The sequence below is a fragment of the Gopherus evgoodei genome, chromosome 5, assembly GCF_007399415.2.
Source record: "Gopherus evgoodei ecotype Sinaloan lineage chromosome 5, rGopEvg1_v1.p, whole genome shotgun sequence".
Taxonomy (NCBI): Eukaryota; Metazoa; Chordata; order Testudines; family Testudinidae; genus Gopherus; species Gopherus evgoodei.
The window spans coordinates 90,075,458-90,096,325 of NC_044326.1; the positions used below are offsets into that span (position 1 = coordinate 90,075,458).

General features: G+C 39.7%; 1 protein-coding gene across 3 annotated transcripts in view; it reads left to right on the forward strand.

Moving 5' to 3' along the window:
- INPP4B (inositol polyphosphate-4-phosphatase type II B) overlaps window positions 1-20,868 on the forward strand; it is a 514,637-nt gene that overhangs the window by 298,496 nt on the left and 195,273 nt on the right. For all 3 annotated transcript variants that reach the window (XM_030563920.1, XM_030563921.1, XM_030563922.1), the window contains 3 exons: window positions 3,777-3,888; window positions 6,129-6,201; window positions 13,005-13,152. In XM_030563920.1, the coding sequence (XP_030419780.1) occupies window positions 3,777-3,888; window positions 6,129-6,201; window positions 13,005-13,152 (333 nt within the window). The remainder of the gene's footprint in view (window positions 1-3,776; window positions 3,889-6,128; window positions 6,202-13,004; window positions 13,153-20,868) is intronic.

Consider the following 20,868-nt stretch of genomic DNA (forward strand, 5'->3'; position numbering starts at 1 on the left):
ATGCTTTCAGATTTATTTTTTGGCATGGAATTTTTTTTTCCTACAAAGAGTGAGCATAAGATTTTACTTTTACATTTTAGTTTCAGTCCAAGGCAATAGAAAAGCTTAAATTCATCACTGCCTAATTGATGATGTAATTGAAGTTTGGCATGCTGATCAAAATGCATTAAACTGTTGTGAACTGTCAGTGTTTTACCAGTTGCACCTGACATGATACATAAGTTTTAAAGGGTATATTTGACCTGGCAACAGCAGTGTTTGATTGATTTATCTATTCAGTACTGGAGCTTGGTCTACCTGTGCCAATTGTTACGCAAGAAAGAGATGAAAAATTAGGTCAAAGCTGTAGTCTGTAGTTAATTCACAGGACAGAGGAACTGACATGAATCCATTAAACTAGTGTTAGCTTTTGTTTTTTAAAAGGACACTAGCAAATTATTTTCAAACATTTTAAAATTGTTTATGTACTGTTGATAATAAATACCCATGGCAACCTGAAGTCCTGATTCTTTACTACTCATTTTCACCCTTTTGCATGCTCATTTGTCAGTTAATATAGGGTTGCTTGTGTGCTGAGCTGCTGGATTGTTTGTGTGTGTGTGTGTGTGTGTTTGGTTTTTATTATTGTTTGGTCCACTTGGTTTGTAGCAAACAACACCCCACATACATACCACACAAAGATTTATATAAAATTTTACAAAGCTTATGTTAGAAAAAAAATGTATTTCTGTATTGTCAGAGTACATACATTTAAATGTCTTCAATTTTAGATAACAGTGGCTAGTACCAATAAGTAAACATTTATCTTAAACCACAGAGGTCACTGCATTTTCAGATTGTATTGTCGGAACAGGAAAATATCCCAAATAACTATGGTGAACAAGGCCATAATCATGAAAAGACCTACACATGTGCTAAACTTTCCACACTCTGAGTAGGCCCTTTGACTTCTTTTGGGACTCTTCATAGTGTGTAAAATTAAGGACGTGTGAGAACAGCGCAAAGTCCCACTGAAGTCACTGGGGCTCTGCACAGGTGAAAGGGAAAGCTCCTAGGGTTCTCATTGCAGGATTAGGGCCCATATTACCTTGGGGAAGTCACTTAATCTCCCTTATTTCCTGCTTCCTATGTGAGGGTTGATTAATTAGTTTTTGTAAGGAACCATAAAAAGGTTGATGTTGAGGAGGAGGCATACAATGTTTTCTCTGAGAATTCTCCCAAGAATGTGGTCTACTCTAAAATAAATAAATAAATAAATAAATAAAAGTTATTGTGAAAGTTATTCTCTCCTAACATGCCAACCTTATAGCCCCCTTCTCCAGCGTATTCCTGTTTCTTATCATACCATAACAAATTTAAGCTCCTCATTTTCACCTATACAATCATAGAGCTCCGTGTCTGTTACAAAGGTCACGGAAACCGCAACCTCAGTGACTTCTGCAGGGGAGCCCAAGCAGCTGGCTAAGGGGGCAGCTGCTCAGGTGGTCCCACTGACTGCCACACCGGCCATTGCTGGCAGTGGCGACTCCAGGCACTAGCGCTCCAAGTGCATGCCTGAAGTGGCAACCCATAAGGGGGCTCCCTGCCGGTCCCTGCAAGGGCAGCAGTCAGGCTGCCTTCGGCGGCAATTCAGCAGCAGGTACACCGAATCCGCGGGACTAGGGACCTTCCACAGGCATCCTGCTGAAGGCTGCCTGACTGCCATGCTTGGGCAGCAAAAAAGCTAAAGCCATCCCTGATTGCTGGAGTGGCTCCGCAGCCAGCCACTTGGGTGGCCCCCCAGACAGCTACACCGACCACTGCTGGAGCGGGTTGGGGCCAGCCGCACTGGCTACTGTTCAAGTGGTCCCCATGCAGCTGGCCCTGTGGACTGCCCAAGCAGCAATCCCCGGGTTGGCCAGACCAGCTGCTGTTCTGGCAGCTCCCTGCAGTGGTCCCTGGGGCAGCCGGAGCAGCTGCTGGTCCGGTGGTTCCCAGCATCTGGTGACATTGGTGCGCACACACCCTGTGGCAGCCCCCTGGGGTGCCTCCCCTCTCACTGCAGCAGCTGCCCCAAGATTGGTATTTGTAGCGAAAATGAGGGAGAGAAATGACTGCAGAGATGTATTTGAAGACAATATGAAGGCTATGATTTAGTCAGGGGTATTTTTAGTAAAAGTCATGGACAGGTCATGGGTCGTGAATTTTGTTTCTTGTCTATGACCTGTCCATGACTTTTACTAAAAATACCCCTGTCATTTCTCCCCCTCGTTCCCTCTGCTCTTCCCAATCTGCTCATTTTACCATGGAATTCCCAGTCTCTCTTTTAACTGCTTGCAATTTTATGCCTCTTACCATGCTGCCTCCTACACCTGGAATAGTCTTTCACTTTTCATCCTCCAAGTTCCTTGCTCTCCTTAAAACCCAGCTCTCCAACAATGCCTCTTCCATTCTTCTCACCGTTCATAATCCCCCAAACCTCCCTCTCCTAGTCTTGTTTTGCAGTCAGTAGGAGTTGAGAAGGTACCCTGCACCTTACATGCTACAGGTACGGTCTATCCCACCATAAATGTAGAGATCCATATTTGAACTTTATATCTTTGACAACAAACTCAGTAATACAGGAATGTTTCTTCCCTGCTTATTTGCATGGTACAGTAGAAATATCTCCCCAATAGCTGAGGAATGGTATTGGTCCTTGAAGTTAGCTATAGAGAGGATTACCAAAGAGTGTTCAAACTTGCTTCACTATTTTGGTTTAGCAGCGGGTTTAGTGATACACAGTGTATATCCTTTCCTGACAGACAGTATTAGAAACCAAAGTATTGATGTGTGCAGTAAATTGGCAGATTATAAAATGGGGCATTGACACAATGTGTAATGGAGTTTTCTTAGAAGTACCCTAGGCAGGGGCAGCTCTTTTTTTTTTTTTTTTTTTTTTTTTGCTACCCCAAGCACGGCAGTCAGGCAGCCTTTGGCGGCACGCTTGTGGGCAGTCCGCTGGTCATGCGGATTCGGCGGCGTTTCTGCAGGTGATCTGCCAGTCCAGTGCCTTCAGCATACCCACCACCGAGCTGCTGCTGAAGCCATGGGACTGGCGGACCTCCCACAGGTATGCTGCTGAAGGCTGCCTGATTGCCACGCTCACAGCAACCGGCAGGCCACCCTCTGTGGCTTGCGCTGGTGCCTGGAGCCGCCCGTGACCCTAGGTCAGGTCTGCACTACAAAGTCACATCAGCACAACTGCATCGCTCAAGGATGTGAAAAAGCTATAACCCAGAGCAACATAGTTATACTGACCTAATCCCTGGTGTAGACAGCGTTCTGACAATGAGAGATCTTATCCATTGACATAGCTACTGCCTTTTGTGGAGGTGGATTAATTACACTAACGGGAGAAGCTCTCCCATCGGTGTAGTAGCATCTTCACTAAAGTGTTATGGTGGCATGCAGAGCTGCTGTAACTTTTTAAGTGTAGACCTGCCCCTAATCAGAAGAACATGTAGAACATTCATGGTATTTGTGGAAGAGTTCAATCTTCTTTTAGATAGCACTCGCCCATCTAGAGTTTTAACTAATATATTCAAAGTTCTCCTTGTTATAAGCCATGTTGGACAAATACATTTCTGTCCTATTGTTACCATTTACTTTATGGTAGTAGAAAATGAGTTTAATACAGATTAAAGCGGCTAGAAAATGAATAGAAGAGCAAATGTGTACTGACATAAATATTTGTATTGAAATGACGAGAGGCTGCTGAAGAATAAGCTTTTAATTTTACTTATTTTTGGTTTCAGAACTTCTGATGGTGGAAAGACAGTTGGTACCATAGACGTCAGCTTTGTGAAGATGGGGGAGATAGAGGAGGGGGAAGTAGACCACATCACAACAGATGTGCAGGGACAAAAGGTATGAAATCAGTCAGCTCACTGCACAAATTAAATTAGAATGATCAGTGGTGCCAGATGCCTATGTTACTAATATCACACTGGGATTTAAGTTCTCATTATTCAAAAAAGCTAAATGAGAAATCAGCTCTGGAATGAAGTACAATATGTGTGCTCAGCTCTCTCAACTCAAAATACATTTGCATAGAGCTGTGCCAAGTGATACTCTGTTCTCAAACGTTCCTCTTCTGTTTTGTTAGAACAAAAGTATTCATTTAAACCTCAGTCAGCCATAATTAACCACTATTTGAGAGCTGTCAGAATGTAGTATGAGGCACTAGGGTTGTGAAGGGTCAAAACTTGGGTTTGGCTTTCTTAATAAGCACAAAATACATAACACAGGCCAAGCTGCCTTCCCAGGCTATTCCTCTCTTGGTGCAGCTTGGCCCTACAATTTAAATTCCTCTTCTGTGAGAGGACCACTCCCCTCGTCTCCAAGCCCTGTTGTTTAGTAGAGGCAGTTAATGAGCTATATCTACCATAGTGAGTCTGCAGGAATTAATTGGTATCTCCTTGCCGGGTTCCAATACTTGTTGATGGAGTGGGTTGACAGAAGAACACAGCAAACTTGTTACAGCCATAATTTCAGGGGTCTTTGAATGTATTGGTTAATGTGTGTAAATTAAGTGAGACACAGTTATCCAATTTCCTATTTGTGTGCACAAACAGGTAGGGTACAATTCCAGAGACAATTTTTGAGGAAGCTACACTACTTCCTCATCAATATATTGAAATACCCCCAACCAATTAGTTTTGAACTGAGTGTAATATTCAGTATGCTGAAAGTCTGCACATTCAGATGGAGGGAAACTGGTAGCCAATCTCAGATCTGGGATGTTGATTGGCACAAAAATATCACTACCTCCAAAGGGCAACATCTCCCCTTTGCTTACAAACCCTTTCACAGTACACTCACAAACCTCCTACGACAGATGTTCACTTGAGGATCTGGCTGTTAGTACCATTCAGAATTCAGAGTAGGGTGAGGAATTACTAGCATTAGTAGAGATTTCTGTCCTGATGTTAGTAAGCCCTGAACGTTTTACTAAGTGCAGGGTCAGCCCAAAATAGAAGGGGGAAATACTAAAATAGCTTGAACAAGAATTTATTATACTAATCACTGACTTCTTGGCTGCAGACACACTCTTGTCAAATGTATCCCATGTGGTTCTGCTGTGTAGAAGGGCAGAATTCCTTGCATGGTACAGAGCTTTGATTCATAGGGGTTCCCCTTGCAACTCAGAGCATGGGGGACAGATAAGGCCACATCTGGGAAAGCTATGGAAGAGGCAGAGATTAGAGCAGAATATCTGCAACTATATACATCCTTTTGCCCTCTATCCCACCTCCTGTGGAAAGGGGGCTTGGCAGCAGCCTTCAGAGGCTATGGCTGCCTTACTGTTGCAATAGAAGCTGCAAAACACTTTGTCAGCCTTTCCAGCACGTGAAGGAAGGATTCCTTCTGTCTTATTCTGCACTAAACCCCATAATGATGCAAAGCATAGTTATGTGCTTTGTCTGTCTGTCTGTTGTTTAGGTTTTAGACCTAAAAGAAATACAGAAACACAACAGAAGCTGGTATGCTGCCTTTGAAAGGGAAAAAAAACAGTTGACAAGATTGAAAAATATAGCTTTCTTAAAACATTAGAGCTCAGAATTATACATGAGTATGAAGCCAGAACAGGAGCCATTAAAAATGGTTTAGAAGATTATGTAAAAGTAAGTAGTGCTAAGAGATGAAATCATCAAATGAGGAAAGAGATGTCAAAAAGAGGACAGTAAAAAAAATTACCCTTTCCCCCCAACCCTGATTTAAAATTGCTTTTGTACTAAATCATGCTGCCTGCTGTGATTTTGAGAGCAGCCCTTGAAAGAAATTCCTTTGAAATTATATAACTCGTCAAAAATTGTTTTCTGCTGCATTTTGGGACAGTCCTTCATGTTTTGCTGCTTTCTGTACCGAGACTCCAGTGTTACAACCTATTATTAAATATTACCACTGAGTTGTACAGGGAAAATGCAAATTAGTAATTAAAAATAAAATCGCTTCACAAAACAGGTAGGATTGGAAATGTAGCTTATCACAAATATTTTGTCCAAGGCCATTCATATTTAACTGTTTTACATTTCTTTTGCAGCAACTTCCAAAAAATTCCATTTGTGGTTGTTTCCTTTCAAAGTGTTACATCTTTTCTTTTGTAGTGTGCACTGGTGTGTGAATGTACAGCACCTGAAGGCATAAGTGGTAAAGACAGCTTACCTCTATTAAATGCAGGTATGTGTTATAACATCAAAAATTCTTTAAATAATTAGGGTTATAATACTATACTAGGTTATCTTTGTTAGTGGGAGAACTTAGGGAAAATCACCAAAATCTCATGCATGCAAAGATTTGAACAGAGCACTTTTAAAATATTGTGCCCCATTTAATGTTCACTTGAAGTTTAACATTTGCATCTATATAAGCACCAGACACTGAGTGTTTAATAAAAGCAAACTACAAAAGATGTTCAAAGGGCATTTTAGTAGTTCAAACAAGATGTTTGTAATTCTTTTACGTATATATTCTAATGCATTTCAAGTAGATTGCTATTTGATTCCAAAATAATGGGCTGCTATACAACAATACCAGTTGTGAAGAATTTCAGAACTTCTAGAGATTTAAGGTGTTTTCCTGAAAACCCTGGTCCTGTAAGCTTTCTTCACTCACTGGAGTAGAGTGCAGTTGACTACTTGTGTGAGGAAGGATTTGCAGAAACTGGCCCTGAAAAGTTAGACTTTGTGGTACTCAGCTGAATACTCTCACATTTGGAGCCTTATCCAGTGCCTATTGAAGTCAGTGGAAAGACTCCAATTGACTTCAGTAAGCACTGGATAAGGCCTACTGTTTTTTTGTAATCTATGGTGTTGTGTTAATGACTATAAAGTAGTTATAGTTGCACACACATTATTTTACTCCTGAGTACGCGTCTCCCACTGTTTATACAGCATTAACTAAGATTGTGTGGAAAGCCCTGTGATTTTAAATGGAAGGGGCTGCTGGCAGGGTATTTTGAGGTCAGAAGCTGCTCCAGAGCTCACTTCAGACATTGGTTTGAAGTGTTTGTATGCTCAACCCATTTCACTCTTCCTCGTTATACAAAGAAATATTACATGATGGTGTGGAGTGCTGTAAAAGTGTTATCAGCCTGAGTGTAGGAATTAACATCTCTCAGCAGTAAGAAAGACACAAGTAAACTATGCAGGTCACCCAAAACATACCACACAAGCATGTATTCTTTATGCCCCACATACATTACAGATAGAAATATGATTTTTAGAAACCTGTAAAGCCTTATTTACTACGAGACCAAGTGATCAGGTCTCAGAGGTAGTATGGAAACCTCTAAAAATGACTTGAAATAACTTTTCCTTATATATAACATATCACAATATATTTCTTGTGAACTTTGAATCCAGTTGGGAAGCCTATCTGTAACCCTGAAAAGTTGCTATTTGTAGTTCTGCATGACTCTGAGATATAGGATTTTAAAACTGACATTTTTATGTATAAAAAACATGTTACAGGTCCAGTACTGAGTCTTGCCCATCCTGAGCCTCTGGTGGGTTTTTTTTGTTTTGTTTGTTTTTGCGGGGAGAAGGAAAAGCCCACTTATTGGGAGGAGAAAGAAAAATATTTTTCTGGTTGCTTGATTTTTTTTTATTTTTATTTTTTTTAGTTGAAATTACCTGGGAGAGATTAGGAGCTGGGAGAGATTAGTAATGTGACCTGAACTTTACCTATGAATCAGAGATGCATGATAAATTAGTTTATCACATGGCTCTGTAATTTATTACATAGATATCATCTCCAAATATCAGGGTTTATATGAATCTCTCTTTGTCTCTTTCCTCATATATATGTTCTCTCTGTACCTCACTCTTTCCCTCTCTTTCGGTGTATATATATTTGTGTTGTGATAGACCCAGGCCAGTTGGGAACAGCAGAGTAGTTGAAGGGAGGTATACTGGCTACTGGATAAGCAGTTTTCTGTTCCCTGAGTGAACAGAGCAGGGGCTGCTCGAGGCTAATGAGAACACCTGACTCCAGTTAACCTGCTAAGAGTCAGGTGAGGCTGTTAAGCACCTGACTCTAATTAAGGCCCCTCTGATGCTATAGAAGGGCTCACTCCAGTCAGGCCAAGGGGAGCCAGAGGAGAGGAAGTGCATGTGAGGAGCTAGGAGTAAGAAGTGCAAGAAGCTGAAAGTAAGTAGGCATACTGCTGGAGGACTGAGAAGTACAAGCGTTATCAGACATCAGGAGAAAGGTCCGGCGATGAGGACAAAGAAGGTGTTGGGAGGAGGCCATGAGGAAGTAGTCCAGGAAGTTGTAGCTGTCGTGCAACTGTACCAGGAGGCACTCTAGACAGCTGCAGTCCACAGGGCCCTTGGCTGGAACCTAGAGTAGAGGGCGGGCCTGGGTTCCCCTCAAACCTCCCAACTCCTGATCAAACACAGGAGGAATTGACCTGGACTGTGGCTTCTACCAGAGGGGAAGGTATCTGGGCTGTTTCCCAGTCCAGAGGGTGAATCTGTGAGGTGAGCAAATTGCCAATAAGAGCAGGACCCACCAAGGTAGAGGAGGAACTTTGTCACAGTGTGTAAATGTGTATAAATAACAGTGTCTCTCTTTCTGGTGTGCGTATACTGCACTGTATATACATACTCCTTGGGGAATTCTGTACCAAAAAAATTAAAAACTGTGTGCACAATTTTTATTTGGCAAAATAACACACTATATTCACTCCAGTTTCAGTTACTTGGGTAATTTATTTCAAAATGTTTGTCAACAATACAGACAACAACAAAAAAGATTCCCCCAAGAGTACAGAGTTAAAGAAACCGCTACAACAAACCAGTTCCAGCTGGGAGGTGCTGGAGGGGGCTACATGTGGGCCCCCCTGAACCCAGTCATCCCCCCTCTTCCCAGAGCCCCCCTGGCCCAGACACCTGCAGCTTCCCTCCCCTCAGCACCTTTACTCCCCTCAGATGTGGTGTGGGCCTGCCCTTCCTCACCCTTTGCCAGAGCTGAGTCTCCCAGGCCCACTCCTGTTCCTGAGCTGATAAAGATCAAGCCAGGCAGCCAGAGTATGCAGAGCCTACATTCCTGCTGGGCTGGGCGCTCTGCTCACTTCAAGCTGGAGAGCTGGACTCTGCAGAGTCCAGTGGTCCCTAATGGACAGCAGCAGCTCTGCAGCCCCAATTCTGCAGGGATAATATGAAATTCTGTGCAGAACATTAATTCTGTGCAAATTCTGCATTGTGCGGTGGTGCAGAATTCCCCCAGGAGTAATATACTGTGTATATACCTATATACGTGTACTACAGTATAAATTTTTGATTTTCTGTCTTGAGTTGTTTATCATGCCAGGGAAACTATGAAACTTAAAAAAAAGAAGTAGGCATAGTAGGACATTGGCGTTCATCTCAAGCTTGGATCTAAATACATGAAACTCACAGATCTCAAGTGAGTTGTGAAGCACTTAGTGATGAGAATGAATGTCATATCTCACAGAGCCTCATCATTATTCCATTTTAACCTCGAGACTTCATTTATACTATTAGAAATTCACTTATCCGTTTATAATACTGGAAATTAAAATAATTTTCTCACTTTTTAACATAAAGGTATGAAAGAGGAGAAAAGTAACTAAAATCTAATAAAAATGAGCAAAACTGAAGTTATTTTTTTTCTGAAATAATATGTATATTTGCTTTTATTCTAAAGGGAAAAATCCATAAATAACAGTATTAGAATTTGCAACATGACAGTAGTTTGCTTTGATCTTCATTAAACAGTGAACAGAAGTTCAAACAAGAAATAATGTTCACTCTTTTTGTTTTACGAGTTTTATTTTTTTGTGGGGGAGGCTGAAGAATAGCATGTGGAGAAGTAAATGATTTCCAAGGAACAGAAAACACTGCAGTCTTTACATTTACAGTGAGAATGTCAGAAAATGCAATTTGTTAAATACAAAGCAGTGATTTCCTGGTTTACACACGTAGATGCACTTTTAAAAGAGAACTTTCTCCATTTTGCTCAATGAAATGTTTTGAAAGTTTGTACATAAGCAAGTCTCTCTCTACATAAATTTCACATTTTTATAAATGTGGGGAGTTTTGGACTGAGCAAGCCTTTACTCCATATGTTACAAAACGCGTAACTGCCAAGGCCAAACATTCATAAGTCACAAGGCACGCCCCCTCAAAATCGTGAGACCGACTTAAAAATCATGAGATTTAAACATTAATAAATTTGGGATGTTTTTAATTTGTCTTCTGGCTTTCAGCCTTTAAAGTTTCCTAAGCTTTTTTCCATAATCATAAGGTCTAGAAACTTGAAAAACAAAGCAAAAAGAAAAAAAAGGCAAGATTGTTACATAATCACCTGACTCCAAGAGCTGTGTCTTTAAGAAAAATTCCAAATATCTGAAAATTCTCAAATCACAAGAGTTGGCAAAGCTGCAAATAAGACTACTTGGACTCCTATATTGAGCAAAGGTTTGCATTTTCAACTGAAATGGTTGAATTTTCAACTGAAATGCTTCAGTTGCTTCTCTTGAGCTTGCGGATAGCAGTTTTGGCCATTTGTCAGCATTGGAGACACTGCTGGGATGACAATACAATGGCAACAATTGTTCACTAGTCTTTGTGTTGCCTAAACTCTGGTTAAATGCAAAAAGAAAAACTCCTAGATCCAAATTTTCAAGGTGGCCGCTTTTGTAAATTTTTTTGACATTATTGCACATACAGATTTGCACAAGCAAATGTGAGTTATTACATGTTGTGAGTGCAAATGTACAGGCTCTTGAAAATGTTTCAAATATTCAAAAAGTTACACAGGGATGAGATGCCCCATAAAGCTAATATGGTATAGACCTTTTCATGTCTAGATTAGCATCTGAAATCTACTCACAGTGAACAGATTCCTACATTACAGTAAGCACTAGAGTTGACACACATGTTGGCAGCTCTCTGCTCATGGGCCAAAAAAAAATCAGCCATACATATTGAACTATCCTTTCAAGTCTGAAGCTTGTCACTCCAATGTTTTGGTTAAGGAACGTTGGGGTATCTTACACTGCTGTGCATTAAGACAGGACTTCAGTGCTGTAAATAAAACATCTTTCATGAACTTAGTCACAACAAAAGAGAAAAAATAGGAAATGTTTCATAATGTTTGAACCAGGTGATGTTTTGAATATATGTTTCTGAATCCCAGACGTCTATCGCAATGGATAAGGCACTAGAAAAAATACTTTGTGACCTTGGACAAGTCATTTAACCTCCATGTCTGTTTCCTTCATCTGTCAAATGAAAACAATAATGCCCAATCACTTTTGTTTAGGTACTTTGAGATCTATAGACAAAATGCTGCTGTTCATCTGTGCTAAACATCGTTAAGAATTGTTATATTTGCTTTTTTAAAATATTCTTTGTTAATATTAAACAATGTAGTTTAGAAGTAAATTTATTATCAATAATGAAGAGGGTGATATTTCAGAGGTCTTAAGTTTTCCATGGAAGAAGAGTAGTTTCATGAAATTTCTTCAAAACCAAAGAAAGAGGGACAGTTCCTGAAAATAAACAAGAGCTGTTAAAACATGAGCATGTGCCATATTGATTCTTTACGAAGTGGGCTGTAACTTTGCCTACCAGTAATCATCTCATTTATGTAGATTCTCTAGTTTTATTGTTTTCATTTCAGTCCTTTTTTTATTTTCATAACAAGTCTGATTTTTTAAAATGCATTTGGGAATCATTGATGATTTGGCCTTTGTTTATTATAGCTGTGTGATTCATGCTGCATGAATCTGTGTGCATAGGCAATAATGGGAGAGAGCACTTCCCACAGTAGTGAGTTGTAATGTAGGTTGCAAGTTCCACTTGTTGATGTGCTTTTAAAAGCAACAGTTTCTTCAAAGCGGTCACAGGTAATGCATTTCTTGGAATTATACAATAGTGAGTGTCAGGCTCAATGAGAGGCTGGTCCAAGGCAACTTTTACCAGTAATGTGAAAAGATCAGTAGCTTGATGGAGAGGTTGAAGGGTTCGGATTGCTGTCTAAAGTCATTCTGAATTAAAAAGCATCCGATCTGTATGTGTGTTTTAAGGACAAACATTTATCTCCCAGTAAGCTTATCTAGGAAGTAAAAGAAAAAGTATCTGTTCTAGGTTTCCCCTGTGTGCTTCTTCTGGAGAATCAGTAGAGAACAGAAAAAGGGCTCAAGAGCAGACATAAGGAGAGCACAGGAATTGCACAGGCTCATTATAGATCATCATTATACAATTTTGATAAAATATGACTATGCAGCAGATCTGAGAGAAAAAATATGCTATCCTCAGGCTTAAACGTCCAAGGCACTGACACATAATTTAAGTACAAGAGTAATCCCTTTTCTGGATTAGGGACAGAGTGCTCAGCACCTTGCAGGACTGAGCCTGTGGCTGTTACATATAGTTCTGGAGGGTGCTAGAGTGCAGTGACACATTAGTGAGGCATATTTTCCTCTTAAAATACATATGCAACACCTGTTTGTGTTAATGACCTTTATGTAGCTAGGGAAGGATATACCATAATATCTAAATGGGGTTGTGCTGCATCTGCCCCATCTGGTTTCACTTTCAAATGTATGGAAACCTGAGAGTTCAATAATACACCTTGCAAATGGTTACAGATAATGTTATCAGCTCTTAGCATGAGATTTCACTGTTTATTTATCCATCATTTAAGTTGCTTTTTACTTTTGTCTCATGAATATGTGCCAGAGAGCTTGAGCTTGCATTCTTACTGCAACAGTAATGATAAATGTACCAGATACCTACTGTACTAGGTACAATCTAATTATCTACTGCACTGGGTTGTGCAGCCTTGAGTGCTATGTATTTAATGGATAATACATTTATCTTTGGACTTAAGTTTGGAAATACAGGAGGACAGAGAAATAATTTTACATTTGTGGACTAAACCATTGTAGTCACTTCTGAAAGAAACATATAGCCACAATTAAGCAATGCCATCTTTTTTCTCTTCTACAGTATTAAAAAACCCAGTCTGTAAGTTATACAGATTTCCCACTTCTGACAACAAGTGGCTGCATATCCGAGAACAGATGTCTGAGAGCACTCTTTCTTTCCATGTTCCCAAGGAATTGATCAATCTGCACATAAAGGAGGATATGAGAAGGTAAGGGTAACAAAATTACAAAATAAAAACTGTTAATATCTTTTATTAGGTATTATTTCTTAGTTGAGGTAATATACATGATTATTGGTGAAGGCAAACTAAAATATTTTATGAAATGGCTAAGGAAATATGGTGATCTCACTGGCTGATAATTCATAGCTATGACAATAATCAGCACAATTCGTTTCTCTGAAATTCTAAGAGTCTAGTGACTATAAATTTTTAGCAGTGAATTGTGCCAAATACAGTCATGGCTCTGAACTTCTCAGAATCAACATTTGATTAATAATATAAATATTTTGAATAATTAACATTTTATAATCACAATAACACATGACATGGTGTGAACTGCTTTATAGAGAGCTTGGCTTTATGCCTAGCAGAATCAATGGTGCAGATTACTACAACACAGGCAATAAAATTCAACGCAGATGGAATGAAGTGTAGGAGTAGTGAATATACAGATCACTTTCCTATAATTAATTAATTTATATTTGTTAATTAAAAGTGTACCAGGTTTCAAATGTGGTGCTTTGTACAATCTTCCCATATGAATGCTCCTATCCAATCAAAAAAGGACTTTTATGGAGCATAACAGAAAACACAGCCCAGGGAAAGGTGGACAGGAGCCAAAGGTGGCATTAATCCACTTTTGTGCCACCCAAATTATTGGCTGCTGCCAGGGATGAAACAGCTTCCTGCCCGTGCATGCCCTGCAGCATAGAATTTCTGTAGTAAATAACAACACCATGGACACAATCCACCCTCTTCGCTCCCTAGTATGGCTTCAGTGGGACCTGCAAGGTGGGAGGATCTAGGGCTACATACATAAGTTCTGTGCAGCTCCTGCAGTGGAAGAATTTTCACTCTGGTCTTTTGCAACTCCACTGCACCCCCTTTATGCTACTGGAGCAGCATGTGAGGGCCAGAATCATCCTACAATGCCTCTGAAGTCAATGGCAAAACTCCTCTTGTTGTCAGCTGTGGTGGATCCAGCCATTAGTCATACTATAGGTATTCGCCCTGGCTTAATCAGGAGATCTTCAATAAACCTGAAACTCAAAAAAGAGTCATACAAAAAGTGGAAACTAAGTCAAATTATGAATATAAATAAAACAACACAAGCTTGTATGGACAAATGAGAAAGGTCAAGGCAAAAAATGAGATTAGACCACCTAAAGACATGAAGAACATTTTATAAACACAAGAGAAGCAAGAAGAAGACAAAGAAAAGTGTCAGCCCATTACACAATAAGGGGGCAAAGACAATAATGGAAAACACAGCAATGGACAAAGTGTTAAATGTCTTTTTTATTTCAGTTTTCACCAAAAAGGTTAGCAGTGATTGGATGACTAATATAGTGAAACTGGTAGGATTAAAGGCTAAAAAAGGAAAAGAACAAGCATTACTTATACAAGTTTTCAAGTGGATAGGGCCTTAGAATACTTAAGGAACTGGCAGAAGAGATCTCTGAGCCATTAGCAATTATCTTTGAGAACTTGGGGAAGACAGAAGAGATCCCAGAGGACTGGAAAAGGTCAAATATAGTGCCTATCTATAAAAAGGGGGAATAAGGACAACCAGGGAATTACAGACCAGTGAGCTTAACTTTGGTACTCAGAAAGACAATGGAGCAAACTATCAATCGGTTCATAAGCGTTTAGAAGAAAATCATGTTAGACCAGCCTAATATCTTTCTTTGACATGGTAACAAGTCTTGTAAAGGGGGGGAAGCAGTAGATGTGATAATCTTGACTTTAGTAAAACTTTTGATATCTCATGTGATCATCTCATAAATAAACTAGCGAAATATAGCCTAGATGAACCTACTATAAAGTGGATGCACAACTGGTTTGAAAAGCCAACTCAGACAGTGGTTATCAATAGTTCACAGTCAAGCTGGAAGGGGATATTGAGTGGGGTCCTGCATGGATCTGTTCTTGGTCCAATTCTATTCAATATCTTCATAAATGTTTTGTATAATGACTTAGTGTATACATTTATAAAGTTTTTGGACAATACCAAGCTAGGAGGGGCTGCAGTCATTTTGGAGAACAGCATTAGAATTCAAACTGATCTTGACAGACTGGAGAAATGGTCTGAAATAAATAGGATGAAATTCAATAAGGACAAATGCAAAGTACTACACTTCGGAAGGAATAATCAATTGCACACATACAAAATGGTAAATGATTGCCTAGGAAGGATACCGCAGAAGAGGATCTGGGGGTTATAGTGGATCACAAACTAAATGTGAGTCAGCAACGTAACACCGTTGCAAAAAAAGCAAAGATCATTCTGGGATGTATTAGCAGCACTCTACTCAGCACTCATAAGGCCTCAGCTGGTGTACTTTGTCCAGTTCTGGGCACCACACTTCAGGAAAGATGAGGAGAAATTAGAGAAAGTCCAGAGGGAGAGAAACAAAAATAATGAAAGGTCTAGAAAACATGACCTATGAGGACAGATTGAAAAAATTGTGTTTGTTTAGTTTGGAGAAGAGAAGACTTGGGAGGGACATAACAGTCTTCAAGTTCTTAAAAGGTTCTTATATCTCTAGCCATTGAGGATAGGACAAGAAGTAAAAGGCTTAAAATGCAGCAGGGGTGACTTAGGTTATACATGAGAACAAACTTCCTTACTGTAAGGGTATTAAGCATTGGAACAAGTTACCAAAGGAGGTTGTGGAATCTCATCATTGGAGGTTTTTAAGAAGAGGTTAGACAAATACCTGTCAGGAATGGTCTAGTATCTGGGCAGAGAATTGAACTAGATGTCCCTTCCAGTCCAACATTTTCTTCAGATACAATGATGATGAGTGTGATATAAAGCTTAGATTAATTATTGTAGTATTTGAGTCTACTCTTTAATATTGATTATGCATTTATAGCCTGTCTCTGGGAATACACGTGTTCTGGGTTTGTTTTTGTTTTTTGTTATTTACATAAAGTGTTGAAATCAAGTTACTCTGGCTGCACAGTTCAGTTGCTTTCCTAAATTTTATTGGTGAAAATAGTAAGGGATTATTTCACCTGTATTGTTTCTTGTGCATTAACATTACCAAAACCATTACAGAGTAGAAGTTCTGTATTGTAATAATGAGCATCTTGGGTGACGCTATAACAACATAAAATAACAAGTATTTACATTTTAACTATAATTTAGTACTCTTATTAGAATAAGAAAGTGACTTTGGAAGAGTAAATAATAAAAATACATCTGTCTTATCTGGCCCCCATCAGCATGGCATCTGCATGCCTGCCAAAGCTGAATAAATACATTTCATCAGCCTTCCACGGAGGAAGAAGAATTCTAGTCCACACTTGCTGGACCCAGGAGTGTAGAGGTAGGAGAAATCTGCTGTCCCGATCTCCTCTCTGAGTGGCACACCTCCCCAGAAGCGCATACAGAAGATATCCATTCCTCTGCTTCCCTCTCATGTACATCATCTTTCCAGTGACAAATTTACAGAAGTTGCAGTTGCTCCAGGGCTGGGGCAGGTACTGACAGTTTCAGTGTTGCTACTAGGATATCTGTTGAAACTTAGTAGAAAGAGTGTGTGTGTGTGTAAGTAAAATTAACTATGCTTTGGCAGAATTGGGGGCGGGGGGGGGAAAGATGCCCACCACGAAGAGTGGCAACCTGGGTTAAGAATACGGGCAGCCAGTGGCTTCCATGATTAGGGCCCTTCCAAATTCATGACTGTGAAAAATGCATCATGGACCATGAAATCTAATCTCCCCTGCGAAATCTGGCTATTGTAGGGGAGACCAGATTTCACAGAGTTGGATGGCCAGAGAGCGGTGGCTGCTGGTTAGGAGCCCAGCTTTGAAGGCAGTGGCACTGCCAGGAGCAGTGCAGAAGTGAAATGGCATGGTGTGGGGGGGTTGTTCCTTTCAGGCTGGCCTTACAGGTGGGCTAGTGGGCAACTGCCCAGGGCCCGATGGTCAGTGAGGTGCCCTGGCCACCCGCCACCCTCCACACACACACAGCCAGTTCAAGGCCCTTTGGCTCCCAAGCCTCAGGCTCCACCTATTAGTCCTGGACAGGCTGGGAGGGAAAGACTTCCTCTTCCTCTGCATGGGCCACTTCCAGGGCTGGGTCACATCCACCATCTCCAGAAACCTTCCCTGAGTGCAGGAAGCTCTGCGGCTGCTGGCTGGGAGTCCAGTTCTGAAGTCAGCACTGTTGCCAGCAACAGCACAGAAGTAAGTTTGGCATGGTGTGGTATGGTATTACCATCCTGACTTCTGCACTGCTGCTGGCGGTGGTGCTGCCTGTGGAGCTGGGTGCCTAGCCAGCAGCTGCCCTCTGGCTGCTCAGCTCTGAAGGCAGCAACACAGAAGTAGGGGTTGGAATACCGTGAGCCACCTACAACAGCGAACCCCCCACGACCCCATTTTGAGTTGGGACCCCCACAGTTAACAATACTGTGAAATTTTAGATTTAAATATCTGAAACTGTGCAGTTTACTGTTTTAAAAATCCTATGATGGTGAAATTGACCAAAATGGGCTGTGAATTTGGTAGGGCCCTCTCTATGATGGTGGTGGGATAGCAGCTGGGGTGTGTGGCCAAACTGTAAATGGATGAATGACTGATTTCTGTGGTAAATCACCTGGACAACTTTCAGCCATAACAATGGTTTATGTTTTGAGGGATTTTTCTAAAAGGAAAGAACCTAGGAAATTACTTTAAAAAAAAAAAGAAAAGAAAAAGAAAGCTTTAGATTGATATTGACATCAAAAGCACTGGTAGCCGAATCATTGGCGGCATGTTTTGCTGTCAATGCTGTTCACATAGAACCAGTCAAAATATGTGGGGAACTTCTGAAAATTTTAAATCAAATTTTCTTCAAAACTAGTTTCACTTTAACTGTTATCTTTTAACCTGGATCTTCCCACTCCAACCTAATCTTCCACTTAACTTATCCTCCTCTCCCTCAAGCGTTAACCCCTTTATGGGCCTTTAGGTACCTTAAATCTGGAGGGAAGGGAAGGTGCCCTCAAGGGCTTAAGGTCAGATCTTTGCTATCGCTCTGAAGTGCAATCAGGTTCTGAGGCTAGAGGATGATTCTACTCAAGTCACTCAGCAAGGAGGGTTGAGCAGGCCCTGCCAAGAGAGATCTTATATATATATATAAAAAACTTTAGGGGATTCATCCCTGATCATCTGCTTTCCTGTTTACAGATCTGTGGTGGTTATTATTAGGACTGTGTTTCTGTGTTGTACACCAGCAAATATCTTCGGTTTCACATTTTTTTGTATGATTTTATGGTGTATTTCCAGTTTATGGTGTTTATTTGTTCTGCTTTGTGGTGGTGGTTTTTGGCAGATTTTGAGTAGGATATGAAGGAAATTGATGTTTGTTTCTGCTTATGTCCATCTTTCTTGAAAGAAAAGCAAATTAGTTTTTCAAACTTGATTGCAGATAAGGAAGGTATGTTCAGTTAAGTATGGTAAATTCTGCAAAAAAATTCAACAGCTGCACAGTACAACTCTCCAATAGTGAAACATAGCTTGTGCTGGTAGTAAATCAGAATGGCGAGAGAATGAGGATACTACAGTAGAAGCTTTTCTCAGCATATGTTTCACAAGTTTACCACTAGAATCTCTGTTAATCCTTGGGAACAAAATTTAGCCTTGATTGAAAGGGAGTTGCACCCACTTATGCCAGACATAAATTTGGCCCTTAGTGTTTATGATCACAATCCATAAATGAATTACAAGTATGAAGTGCTGAACTTTTCTTGAACCCTTTTTCCAGTGTACAAAGATAGCACAGTCAAGCTTTCCTTCTGCATTAGGCACATCTGTTCTCTTCTACCTTCAGTACACTTTTCTTGTACAAACATGTATAGTAGCCAATAAAAAAATATTTCATAATCCATTTGTCTGTTGTCTTAATTCTTTTTTAGAACATCGCAGAATACTGGTGAAGTTCAGACTCTGTTCTGAAACCATGTATTTTTCAATGTTCCCTCTTTAATACTCAAATGTGATAGAGAAACTGATAATTTGTCTTTGTTTTTTGGAGACCCTCAGCATCTCTTCACTCTTTTGGGAATTGGTATACATTTTCTTGAATTTGGCATGTGATGATTTAGAATGTGTCCGTTGAGCCATTGCATTGAGAACAGAAGAGACTGAAGCCACAGCAGAAGGAGTAGGATGAAAAGGCTGTGTTGAGGACATTTTTCATGACTTTTTAGTACTTTGCAAGATTTCTTTATGTACTCATCTAAGGATTTTTAAAAACCTTATTCTAAGTAATTCTATACCATAATGACAATGATTTTCTCTTTCCATTTTTTTAAAGCATCAAAATGTGCAGTCATTGAAAAGATGTTAGTGCGTATGTATATGCATGTCTTTTCTGATAAACAGTGGGTTAGAGAAAAACCCTCTCTGCTACCTATCTATTGAGAAATGGCGTAAGAGAATAAAAAGAGTCCTGTGTAAATTAAACTGATTGCTTTCAATGAATAGCACCTCTGGTCTTTAGACAACCCCTTTTACTAGAGTCTAAAGGACGCAAGATAATAATTTTACCAAAATTATGTAGCTCTTTGTCTTCTTGGTCATAATTAGCTTTGGAGCAAAGGTTAATGCTGTGAAAAGCAAGCAGGAATGTTCAAAGCTGCCATAAAAAATAACACTAGAAAGCAGCATATATTTGCTGCAAAAAAAATTACAGTGCCTTAAAAAGGTCTCTAATGCTGTGATTTGTTGTGTGATAGAGTTATCTGCAGATAAGCTTACTTTTACCATTCAACAATACAGGTGGGCCTGAAGTGCTAAACACATTCTTCGCTGCCAATCTAGAGAGAGAGAATAAGGTGGAGGGGAAGAAATATGTAGTTTCCCTTCAAAGCACATTGATTAGTGGAGTATTTCTGAGAAGAGGATATAGAAGAAGCACAGTCCCTGTTTTAATTGTTGAAGTAGCAGAGCTTGAATGGTAGTCACCATTGGAGGAGTCTGAGAATTGAGAAACTCAAAGATCTCTAATAGAATGCTTTTGAAATGCAAGATACAATGATGTATTTCACTTTAATACACAGAGTTTTACACCAGGAGGAACATATTTTCCTCTCTGTGTGCACTTTTTGCAGCTATTAATGTAAAGAAAATAAGGGTCAAATTCTATCCTTGTGTGTGTATATACATCCAGCTCCCACTGACATCTGCTATCCAATTACAGAGTGTTACAATTTTTCTAACACTAAAAGAAAAAGGTATATGCATGTATTCATAGAAGATGATATATGTGATCTAGAAACAACGTGGTAGAGGAACTCTGATTTTTCCATATAATTATGCTTGGGGGAGTACAATTTTTATATTTTATAATTTTGATGGATAGTGATGTTTTAAGCATTTTTTTTATTAATAATTTAAATGTTCACAGTTGCAGGAAATTCTGATGGGGCAGGCGATAATTATGTAATGATGCTAAGCATTAAGATTAAAATTTTTTAAAGCTTTATAACTGTTAAAGCACAAATTATCAACATCATATATCACATACCTAAATTCCGTAGGTCAAACTGTAATGGGTTCTCAAACAGCATTTTTCTTTCTTTGCCTATCTCTAAATTTTTATTATTATTGATGGAGATATTTTTTCATTGGTTTGGGTATGATGAAATTTATATTATCAATATTTACTGATAAAAATTGAATCCTTCCAACACTGCTTGTAACAGAGGGTAT